The 12,500-nt window shown below is 41.5% G+C and overlaps 1 protein-coding gene across 1 annotated transcript in view; it reads left to right on the top strand.

Annotated features, from left to right (window-relative positions):
* The window catches only part of LOC143041745 (uncharacterized), an 18,356-nt gene extending 12,664 nt beyond the window's left edge, over nucleotides 1-5,692 (top strand). Inside the window, exon 2 of the mRNA XM_076213767.1 lies at nucleotides 1-5,692. This exon is cut by the window's left edge and continues 673 nt beyond it. Within this exon, the coding sequence (XP_076069882.1) occupies nucleotides 1-2,252 (2,252 nt within the window). The 3' untranslated portion in view covers nucleotides 2,253-5,692.
* Nucleotides 5,693-12,500: the final 6,808 nt, after the last annotated feature.

Here is a 12,500-nt window from a genome sequence, read left to right as displayed (position 1 = left end):
CCATAGGAAAGAAGAAGGAAACTGCTACTGTAGATACTGAAGTCAAATTCGTCGACGATGACACCGTTGGAAAGAAGGGAAGTGCTACTGAAGATACAGAGGTCAAATATGTCGGCGATGACACTGTAGTAAAGAAAAAAGAAACTGCTACTGAAGATACAGAGGTCAAATCTGTCGACGATGACATCGTAGTAAAGAAAAAAGGAACTGCCCCTGAAGATACGCAGGTCAAATCTGTCGACCATGACGACGTTGGAAAGGAGGAGAAAGCCACTCATGAAGCTTCAGAAGTCCAACCTCTTGAGGTCGACACCGTAGTGCAGAGTGAAGAGCCTGTTATTGAAGTTGCTAAGTCCACACTTGCCGACTCCGATGACACTGGGAAGCTCATGGAAGCTTCAAAGGATCTAGTTGTCGATGATACCCAAGGGAAGGACAGGACTCTTGTTACTGAAGTTACACAACCACAATCTGCTTCTCCTGCACCTGTTGGAGAGGTTGCTGTAGCCGAGGACGTAGCTTCACAAGACTTAACTGTCAACATTGAGACCATTGACGGTGTTGAAGCTGCACAAGTCCAGCCTGCTGCTTCAGGTTACGTCGAAGTAGTTATGGAAGTCACTGATGATACTCAACAAGGTATGGTTCTTGATCCTTCTTCCGTTGGGAATTTCAAGGAATTCGACGTTGCAGCTGCGCAAGTTTTCCTTGCTCCTATTGATACGGTCGCACCTGTCGTAGAAGTCACTGATATTTTACAAGGACCAGTTCTAGACCCTGCTTCCATCGGAAAGGCTGTGGAGGTCGACGTCAAAGCTACACAAGTCCTCCCTGCTCCTTTTGACACGGTTCCACCAGTCGTGGAAGTCACTGCTGATGTTCCACAAGGCCCAGTTTTTGATCCAGTCCCCGTCGGGAATGTCAATGAAGTCAGCGTTGAAACTAAAGTCCTACCAATTTTTCCTGCCCCCGCGGAAGTAGTCGAGGAAGTCAATGTTGAGGTCCCACAAGCCTTAGTTCTTGATCCTGTTGACGTTGTAGAATTCAAGGAAGTTGTTCCTGTACCCAAACAAGACATTTCTGCTGCTCCCACGGCAGAGGAACTCTATGTTGAAGTCCCACAAGATCTTATCCTTGACCCTGCTACTGTCACAAAAGTCGAGGAGATTGCCGGAGCAGGCAAAGGAGTCAATACTGAAGTCCCACAGGTCCTAGTTCTCAATCCTCTCACTGCTGTAGAGATGGAGGAAGTTGTACGTGGACCTAAACAAGTATTGCCTGCTGACCCTGCCCCCGTCGGGCCAAGCGACGGGGAAGCCAACGTTGAAACCACACAGACCTTCGATCTCGATCCTGTCGCTGTTGTAGAAGTCGACGAAGTTGTCCCTGTAGCTGAACAAGGGTTACATACTTTTCCTGTACATGCCGAAGCGACAGAGGAAATCTATGTTGAAATTCCAGAGCCCGCAGTCCTCGATCCTGCTACAGTTATAAAAACCAAGGAAATTGTTCCTAAACCTCAACAAGTATTGTCATCTGCTCCTGTTGTAGAAGTCGACAAAGTTATTCCTATACCTGAAAAAGTCTTGCCTGCCGGAGTGGGTGTGGAAATCAATACTTTAGTCCCACAGACCATAGGTCTTGACCCTGCCACTGTTCTAGAAGGCAAGGAAGTTGTTCTTGCAGTCAAACAAGTCTTGCCTACTGACCCTGCTCCCGTCAGACCAAACGTTGGAGAGGTCAATGTTAAGCCCACACAGACCCTCGATTTCGGTCCTTATATTGTTGTAGAAGTCGACGAAGTTGTTCCTGTAGCTGAGCAAAACCTACCTGCTTCTCCTGTACGTACTGGAGTGAGAGAGGAACTCTATATTGGGATTCCAAAGCCCATAGCTCTCGATCCTACCACTGTCATAGAGGCTAAGGAAATTGTTCCTGAACCTCAACAAGCCTTTTCATCTCCTTCTACCTCCGTCGGAGTGGGCGGGGAAGTCGATATCAAAACCACACAGGCCCTCCATCTTGGTCCTTTCGCTGTTGCAGAAGTCAACGAAGTTATTCCTGTAGCTGAACAAGGACTACCTACTTCTCCTTCTCCAGCTGGAGTGGGCGTCAAAATCGATGTCGACGTCCCAGAGACCCTAGATCTCGACCCCATTACTGTTCTAGAGGTTGAGGAAGTTCTTCTTTCAGTGAAACAGATCCTGCCTGCGGATCCCGCTCCTGATGGGAAGAACAAGGAAGTCTTATAATGAAGCCGCACAACCCCTATTTTTCAAGCCTGGCTCCTCTAGGAAGGATGGCATAGTTGTTCCTGACTGTAAATAAATTCTGGGTGATGTTCCTGGTTGTAAACAAATTCTGAGTGATGCTCCTGGTTGTGAATAAGTTCTGAGTGATGCTCCTAATCACGTCAGTGTTTGACATATCTTTACGCCCAATCCCTTCAGAAACACCTCCAGACACGATTTGGAAGAACTATAACAAGATAAAAATTTTGGTTTATCATCGCACTCCAGCAAATTCGAGAACAAACAAAACAACCCCATATCAAAAATGTAATGATATTAAAAAGATTGAAATGGGTAGGGCATGTCACAAGGATGCAAGAAGATAGATGGCCAAAGAAAGTGCTCAATAGTGGAGTGCGTGAAAGACGACCATTTGGACGACCTAGAAAAGACTGGAGGAGATGCGTTGAAGAAGATGTGCAGGTATGCAGAATAGAACCAAGAGAATGGAAGGAGGTGGCACAGGACAGAAAGACATGGCAAGACGCTTGAAAAGCAGTTATGGATCACCAAGTGGCCCGAAGACCAGCGGAGTAATGAGTAATCGCACTTTCAGCATCTCATCATATACTATGACACTCATGTACAAACTCATTATTATCAACCTTAAAATCAATATATTCAACCAAACCATAGCTTTATTTCTTTCACTCGACCCTTTCCATCTAAGCTTGATCAGATCATTTGTTGTTGTTCGACATTCTATGGCGTCAGAGGATAATGTCACCAGAGCTATGGACAAGGCAAACAATTTCCTTGGTTTCCTGTCAGAGGTTCTCCTCCCCAGATATGTTGCACTCATGTATGTGCCACTAGTGTTGTACAGTCTGTGCAGTTGTGTATGACTTTATATGAGGTAGCCTGGCATAGTGGACATATGCTGTGTTGGGATGCCCTGAGTGTTGTTTGGTAACTACAGTGGGTTTTACCTCATTGTTTTCTGCCTGACCAGTTTGGTTACGGATTTGTGTATTAGTGGTGAGGAACTGCCAAAGCTCTTCTGTGTGTGTGTGTATCTTCGTCCTGGTGTGACTGAGTGGAGATGGTGAGGTGGTACTATGTATTGCGTTGTGACAGCATTCTTGGGTCTGATGTACTTATGAGTGGTTACTCGTGCAGCGTGATGGGTGTTATAAGTTTTAGATACTATGTAATGTATACCACGAATGTCAAGATGTCTGCAGGAGAATCTAGATAGTATACATAACTGGAACCAAGAGGAAACATGCATTTTAATGCCAGAAAATGCAAATTAGGAATGCAAAATAACTCAAAGATCATCATTGAATCATTCAATGGGAAGAGAAGTAATTACAAAGGCAAAAGAGGAGAAAGGTCTGGGAGTGTCACCAAACATATCAGTAAGGTTATGTTATAGAGATTGTTGAAAGAAGTAGTTTTCCATCCCATTTATGAAAAAAATCATACATGTAGACTGCCTAATCCACACAAAATGAGATATATTAGGAAGTTCGAGAGAATACATAAAGCAATAATCAAATTGGTTCCCAGCCTTGAAGATAGGCAGTACGAAAAGAGGCTTGAAACAATGAATCTGTCATTGTTAAAGAAACGGAAAGAAATAGAGAGAGAGAGCGAGAGAGAGAGAGAGAGAGAGAGAGAGAGAGAGAGAGAGAGAGAGAGAGAGAGAGAGAGAGAGAGAGAGAGAGAGTTACAAGAAGTTACAAGGAATCTCAATACCTCAAAAGGTTTTACAATCCATGCCGAGGAGGTACCGTTAAAAGATTTCCGGGGATTTTCATTAGTACTTTCACTAATGTTTGTGGCACTGTCTGATCGACTTTTGAACTGTTCAGCAGAGTAGTCCGTTCCAAGTGTTGCAGATTTTATAGGTAAAAAAGTCACCATCCTTGTCACAAGAGTAACGAGGGGGACTGAGCTTCCACCCATGATTACGAGTGGCATTGACGTTCAAGTTGAAGAGATGTCGATAGTCAATGTTATCAAATCCTTGAAGTATTTTGAAAACCTCTATTAGCTGTCTATAATAGTGGATTAAATGTATAACAAATCCACAATATTTTTATGCAAAAGTATGGCACAATGCCGAGCGCATATGTGTTCACGTCCACAAGTGGTACAATACTGTCTTCATACGGCGTCGGCACGCACAATTGGAGGGAATACAAATCCATTAGCCTGAGCTCTCTAAATGGTTCTATAGAGCTATGCATACTTGTACATATTTACATAGTGTTGTAAATACAATATATCCAACCACTATATAGCTCGACCACCACCTCTTAGTGCCCTCACCGAGGAAACAACATTTGTGGCAGAGAGCAGACAAACACAAGGGCACGTAAAGGGAGATACATATACATATACTGAAACATGAAACACAAAAGACACAAACACATACTGAAATATGATATACAGTAGGCACAAACACATACTGTTATATAATATACAATAGAAACAAACACATACTGGCGACAGTAGGTAAAATATAGAAATAAAGTATTACTGATATAAATTGCGGACGTCCGGGACATGATACAAATCCAATAAGATATACAATAATACATAGGACAATGGGAAAAATTACAGAAGAATCATACATTTGGCAGACAAGTACAAAATATTTATTGTAAATATAGATCACATCCATGTCGGTTATGCAAAGCATGACTGAGGATGCACATAGTTATTTACAACCTTAATAGATAGTGGTTACAAAGACAAAAAGTTTCACAGCAACACATATGTACACAAAAGTCGCACTCGACCATCAAGGCATTGTACCTTTTGAGCGTAGATGAAACAAGTGATGAACAGGGGGTGACACATTGGGAATATTGGGCCTTGGGGAGGTTGGGTAAATGGGGTGGCACCTGTGTCTTCTTAAGCCTATCAGAATGCAGAACTTCACTAAGTCCCAGAGATGGGTCAGAAACCTTGAACTTATTGGAATGAAGCCTCCGTATCACCAGAAAAGGATCGGTAAATGTTGTTGTTTGGCTTAGACTGGCGCTCAGACATTTATTCAAATATATGATCCCCCACTTGGTTGGAAACAGGTGTAGCCTTACTAAATTGTTTCTGTATAATGTTTGTTCTAGAATCCTGACGTTTCCTTTCGACAGAATCATAAATGGTATGCAATGTATGAAATTGAATTTTATTGTGATCCTCAGAACTGTAGAGAGAATGAATTGGACTATCCAAAAGATTATATAGAAGCCTCTTAGAGCCATAAATGGCATAATGAGGCGTTTATCCCGTTGCTACATTGATAGTTCTATTAATGCAAGCACTGACATGGGCTAGTCAGTCTTCCCAAGTTTCCTGCAGATCACTAGTAACGTGCCTTAGGATGAGTATTTTCTTCTTCGTCTGCTCCACTAGACCGTTAGAGGAGGAATGATAAGCAGTTACAAAAGTTTAGGTGATGTTGTATTGTTTGCAAATGTTGGCTGTGACCTCATTTTTAAACTCAGTCCCGTTGTCGCTAAGCAACACTTAAGGAGTAGTGTAAGGACAGAAAACATGAAACACTAGAGCATGAGCAACAACTGGAGTAGATTTCTTAAGTAAGGAAGCCAATATCACAAAACGGCTAAAGTGATCAACCCATACAAGAACGTACAATGAGCCTTGAATGCTACAGGGCAATTGCAAGAGATCAATGGATACAGTGTCGAAAGGGCGAGAAGCAGTAGGATACTTTAGAGTATGAGCAGTGTGAGTAGAACTTTTGTTCTAAGCACAAAACTTAAACTGGGCTACATGAGTGGCAATATCTAAACGCATTCTAGGCCAATAATATTTCTTGCGAGCCTTAGCCAGAGTTTTGTCACGACCTGGGTGACCAGCTTGAGGGGAATCATGAGCAAGAGACAAAACACCAGGGACTAGGGACTCAGGAATCACTATGTGCTACATCCTGCTCAAACACTTTCTCGTTACGAGTGAGAACACTGTCTTGCAAGGAGAATTTAACAGGCAATTTGGGCAAGGTACAGGCAATTTGGGCAAGGTAGCATCATCACCAGATTCGAAGACATAAGTGACAGCACCTCAAGCAGGGTCCTCACGTTGAGCTTGGCTAAATCTCGTAGGGAGAAGTTGTGAATTACTGCAAAAGTAGTTACAGGTATATTTTGTGAAAATGCATCAGCAACATTATTGCACGTCCCGGGATATGCTTAAGGACTGGACTGAACTCTTCAATAATAAGAAACCATCTGGCTAGGCGGCGTGCAAGATTTTTGCCCTTGAAAAGTTGTGTGATAGTAATTTGGTCTGTGTAAACTGTGATAGAATAATCAAATATGATGTCACGAAAATGCTTTAGAGCTCACACCCCTGCTTAAGCTTCCAGATGTGTAACAGAGTAACGAGACTCAGTATGATTGAGCATGCGGCTAACATATGCAATGACATGTGAACGACGATCATCTACTTGCTGCATTAGGAGAGCTCCAATACCTAGACCAGAAGTATCAGTGCAACTGGTAAAAGGAAGGCAATAATCTGGGAATGCCAACACAGGCGCCTGAGTAAGTGCATGCTTCAAAGAGTCAAAACTTTTCTAATGAACATTATGCCACTGGAAGGAAGCATCCTTTTTGAGGAGACGAGTAAGAGGTGATGCAATGGAAGCAAATTCTTTTACAGAAACACGATAGTATCCTGTCAATCCTAGAAAAGAATGTACTTGGTCAACTATCATAGGTGTAGGAAAGTTTCCAACAGCTTTGATCTTATCATCTGTAGTTTGAATGCCATCTTTGTCTACCACATGACCTAAGAATTGGATGCTGAACTTAAGAAAATGAACATTTGGGTAAATTGAGGTTTAATCCAGCTTCAGCAAAATGTTGCAAGACTAAGGACAACTTATGGAAGTGATTTTTCACATCCTTGGAAACTAGAATCAATTCATCCAGATACACAGAAAGTCCATTACCCACTAGTCCATGAAAAATTGAGTTAATAAGGCGCTGGCATATCAAAGGAGCATTCCACAAACCCATAGCTTCATAATAATCTGACGGAGTCGAGAAGGCCGTGATCTTACGAGACTTTTCTTCTAAAGGAATCTGCTAAAAAGCCAGCCTTTAGGTCGAAGGTGGTGAACACTGTTACCTATTCCTATGGACTGAAGATCACTCAATACAGGCAAAGGGCAATAATCTGGAACTGTGACATCGTTGACACACCTATAATCAACAACAGGGCGGAATGATTCATTCTTCATGGCCATAATAAGGAGTGGGGAGTTCTACTCGGAACGAGACTCTTGGATGACACCCTCACTCACAAACTCGTTAACTAGAGACTGAGCTACAAGTCTACGAGGATAAGGCAACCTGTAAGAAAGTACGTAGACTGGACGCACCCCTGGTTTAAGATCAATGCTATGGACAACACGATCCGCAACTCCCAGTCGTTCCCCAGTTAAGGCCAGAGTTTGACGATGTGTCATTAACAGTTCAATGAAATGGTCTCTTACCTCAGCAAAACCAATGTTACCTACATATGTCACATCCTGAGGGGCTAAATGAGCTATGTCACTTGTCTGTGTAGACGATTGAATAGAAACTGTTATGATAGGTGAATCCTGGACAGCGTAAAATCTCAATGATATCGGGGCAACACGGTGTTCACCACCCTAGACTTAAAGGCGGACAGATTCCCTTGGAGGTGAAGTCTCGTAAGATCACGACCTTCTGAATTAACAGGACATTATGAATAGCTTCGTTGTTCTATGGGATTACAGAAAGGTCCCTTGATTTACCAGCGCATGATTAACTCAACTTTTCATGGCCTAATGGGGAACGGGATTGTTGTTTAGCCAAATGACTTAATCTTAGTCTCCAAGGATGTGGAGAGCCACTTTAATAAATTGAACATGGGCTTGCAACGTTTTGCTGATTCTGGATTGAAACTCAATTTGCCTAAGTGTGCTTTTTTAAGTTTAGCATCCAATTCCTAGCTCATGTTGTAAATAAACATGGTATTCACATAGCAAATGATAAAATCAAAGCAGTTAGGGACTTCCCTATACCTAGATCAGTTGAACATGTACGTTCCTTCTTTGGACTGGTAGGGTACTATCGTGCTTTTATTAAGAATTTTGCTTCAACTGCATCTTCCCTTACTTGTCTCCTCAAGAAGGATACTTCCTTCCAGTGGCGTGATGTTCATCAGGAGATTTTTGATTCATTGAAGCATGCACTTACTGAAGCCCATGTGTTGGCATTCCCATATTATATTCTTCCCTTTACTATTTGTACAGATGCTTCTGGTGCAGGTGTTGGAGCTGTACTTATGCAGCAAGTAGATGGATGTAGACCCCATGTTTATGCATATGCTAGTTACATTCTTAACAAGCCAGTGTCTCGATACTCTGTTGCACATTTAGAGGCACTGGCAGTGGTGTGGGCTTTAAAGCATTTTTGAGATATAATAATTTTTGGATATCATGTTACAGTCTACACGGACCAAACTGCTGTCACACAAATTTTCAAAGGCAAAAATCTCTCAGGCCGCATAGCCAGTTGGCTCCTTACAATTGAAGAATTCAACCCGATCTTTAAGCATATTCCAAGACGTGCGAACAATGTTGCTGATGCACTTTCACGTAATATACCTGTAGCTGCAGTTACAGTAACTGACAACTTCTCCCTGCAGGATCTGGCCAAAGCTCAGCGTGAGGACCCTGTTTGATCTGCTGTCTTTTATGCTTTGAAGTCTGATGATGATACCACCTTACCAGATTTACCTATACCCCTGTCCCAATTTTCCTTGCAGGACAATGTTCTCATTCGTAATGTGGAAGTGCTTGAGCAGGATGTATTACAGTTAGTGATCCCTGAATCTCTAGTCCCTGTTGTTCTATCTCTTGCTCATGATGCCCCTTAGGCTGGTCACCCAGGTCGTGACAAAACTCTGGCCATGGCTCGGAAGAAATGTTATCGGGCTAGAACGCGACTGGACATCATCACTCTTGTAGCCCATTGTAGCTCATGTGCCCAAAACAAAGATTCTACGCACAATTCTACTATTTTAGAGTACCCTACTCCTTCTTGTCCTTTTCAGACAATGGCTATAGATATTTTAAAATTGGCTTGTAGTACTCAAGGTTCTGTGTATGTCCTTGTGTGTGGACCACTTTAGTCGCTTTGTAATATTGTCTCCCTTACGTAGCAAGTCTGCTCCAGTAGTTGCCCATGCTTTAGTTTCTCATATTTTTCGTCCATACACTATTCCTTCAGTGCTTCTTAGTGACAATGGGACTGAATTTAGGAGTGAAGTTTCAGCGAACATTTGTGACCATTAAGGCATCACTCAAACCTTCGTGACTGCTTACCACACTACATCTAAAGGTCTGGTAGAGCGGACGAATAAGAATATTTTGGACATTCCCAGGCACGTTGGTAGTAACCTCCATGAATATTGATAGGATTGGCTTCCGCATGTCAGTGCTTGCATTAATAGCACAATTAATGTTTCCACAGGTAAGATGCCTCATTGCGTCATCTATGGATTAGAAAAACGGCTCCCATATGATGTGTTAGATAGTCCTACTCCTCCCCTCTACAATTCTAATGATTATAGTCAACTCCAATGCCACACATTACATAGGATATATGATTCTGTGAGAGAAAAACTTGATATTTCCAAGTCCAAAATGTTGAAACACCAGCATAGCAAGGCTACGCCTGCTAACGTAAGTATTGGTGATCATATTTATAAAAACAATCGTGACAGCCAATCTAAACTCAATTTTAGGTTTACAGACCCCCATTTTTGGTTACTGAAAAGTTGCATCCCAATAAGTTCAGGGTCTTTGGTCCTTCCCAGGGACTGAGTGAAGTCTTGCACGTGGACAGGCTTAAAGTAACATGAATGCCTATCCCTGCATTTGCCCGGCCTCCTCCATACCCACTGTACAAACTACGCCTTATAATCTCCATTCAAGGGGTCCTGTGCCTTAATATATGTATGTGTGCATTGCTTATATTGTCTTGAATTGTATAATGTGTAAATTTTGTTTAACTATTAAGTGTATTGTCTTGAATTGCATAATGTGTACATTTTGTATAGCTATTAAGTGCATTGTCTTGAATCGTATCGTATGTAATTTTATTTAGCTATTAAGTGTGTTGTCTTTGTATAATATGTAACTTTTGTTTAGTTATTAAGTGTCATGTCCCGGACGTCCGGCTTTTATTATCTGAAGTCTAAATACTGGTGTCGGTACTTATATATATATATATATATATATATATATATATATATATATATATATATATATATTTATGAATTTTTATATTTTGTATAGATATCTGTGTACTTTATGTATGTTCATGTAATTTTTCTCTGAATTTTTTTCATGTATGATATATATAAATGTGGTGTGTGTGGAGTATGTTGTGTATGTTTTCAATTTTGTCTTGCCTCGGTCATTAATTTTTCTTGTTTGCTCGGTGGGGTCACCGAGTGGTAGTGGCCGAGATAATGGTGTAGTACTTTGTAGGATCGCACAATTATTGTTATGTATTACACTTACGTATTGTTCAATTAGGAATTGTATATTTTCCCCATTATGTAATTAATTATAAGGTTTGCTGGACATTTATTTAATTATTGATTGTATTATTTATTTACAATCTTTATACACAAATGTGTAGGGAGAACCAAGCAAGTTCCTGTATGTTTCGCACCAAGACAAGGCGTGGCTTCCAGTTGTAATTTTGCCTCCGAAGTGTACGCACACATTTTTTCTATTGTAGTACTTTATCAAATTGTGATTTAATACATTCATTTACATAATTAATATTCTTTTATTTAGCCACCCTATAACAACCCCCTCCCCCTCCCAATTCATTTTATCTCTGTGAAACATCGTATAACCTGGAATTTCAAATTCGCCCATAAAATCACGTCTTGAGGGAGTCACGTCTTATTAGGTGCTCCCTCTGTTTCACTCATTTCCCAACTCACTTGAGGAGGGTGCCACAGATAACTTCTCATCCAAATCGGTGGTGGCAGTTGGCGTTTGTGGTGGGGTGGGTACCACATCCCGAAGCGAGGGATCAGGAGGTTCACCAGAGCAGTTTTCTACTGAGGGTAAAACCTGAGGAGTGGGCTTCTCCCTCAGAGCAGGAGCCCCTTTCGGGTCTGAGTGGATGACACGGTGAGGAACCTAGTTTACTATGTCACCATATACTACTTTGTCTCGGTGATTAAGTTGCATGCCATCTTTATCGAACAAATCACTTCGTCCATAAAAGATGTCGTATGTGCCATAAGGGACGCACATATCCTAAAGTCTCTCGTTAATGCCCATTGCCTTGCTTAAGGTAAGCGAGGATACTTCCATTTGAGGTAGAATTCTTACAATGATCCCTTTATATCTTCTGCTTGAGTTCATTAATGACCGGCCCAACATCATGGAGAATATCTTCTTTATTACCTATCTTGAAAAACAGGTCGTTGCCGCTATTATTAGCAATGATAACTTCCTTTCTACTGCTAGGTTTTATCCTCACTATCTCATTTACTAGCCATTTATTCTTCGCACCAGGGAAGCATCGTATTATCCATTTTGATCCACGAAGAGCACCAAAGTACTTCTCCTGGTATCTGGTGAGTAAGTCACCTACTAGTACAGCAGTCTCTTTAAAGCGTGCGAGTAAAGGATACCGATTAGTGGTTTCAACAACAGAAGAAGGGAGTTGAGGTTTTGGGCTGGAACCCTTACCCTTCTTTGTGATTATCCACTCACCAACCTCTTCAGAGTCATTTTCAGTATTTGAAGTCGGTACTGAAGATGATTTCTCTATATTGCTTTTCTTCAAACTTTTGCTCCTATCTGCAACATCATTGTTACAGATATTTTCACTGTTGACACTCTTACTACTGTCCTTCTTAGCAGCTTCCAGTACATCCAGCTCCTTTAATAAGGAATCAATGGTGCACTTTTGACTGCTCAATTCTTTCTACAGAAACACTACTCTACTCTGGAGAGCAGAAACTACTTCTCTATATTGCCTCTGTATGAAACAGAAGAGGCATGTATTTACAAATCCTTATCGTTCTGCAAATTCTGTAGTCCACCGATGTAGACCACATACTTCACACGCTTTCTTCTTGTTAGGTATGTTCCTAAGTTTGTCTCTAAAAAAATTTGCGGGTTGAAAATTTCGGGAATATCAGGTTAATCACTCGGGAACA

This window comes from Oratosquilla oratoria, chromosome 32, assembly GCF_046742065.1.
Source record: "Oratosquilla oratoria isolate Oo_2021 chromosome 32, ASM4674206v1, whole genome shotgun sequence".
Lineage (NCBI taxonomy): Eukaryota > Metazoa > Arthropoda > Malacostraca > Stomatopoda > Squillidae > Oratosquilla > Oratosquilla oratoria.
Note: the sequence above shows the minus strand (reverse complement) of the source record. Positions and strands in the feature narration are given on the sequence as shown.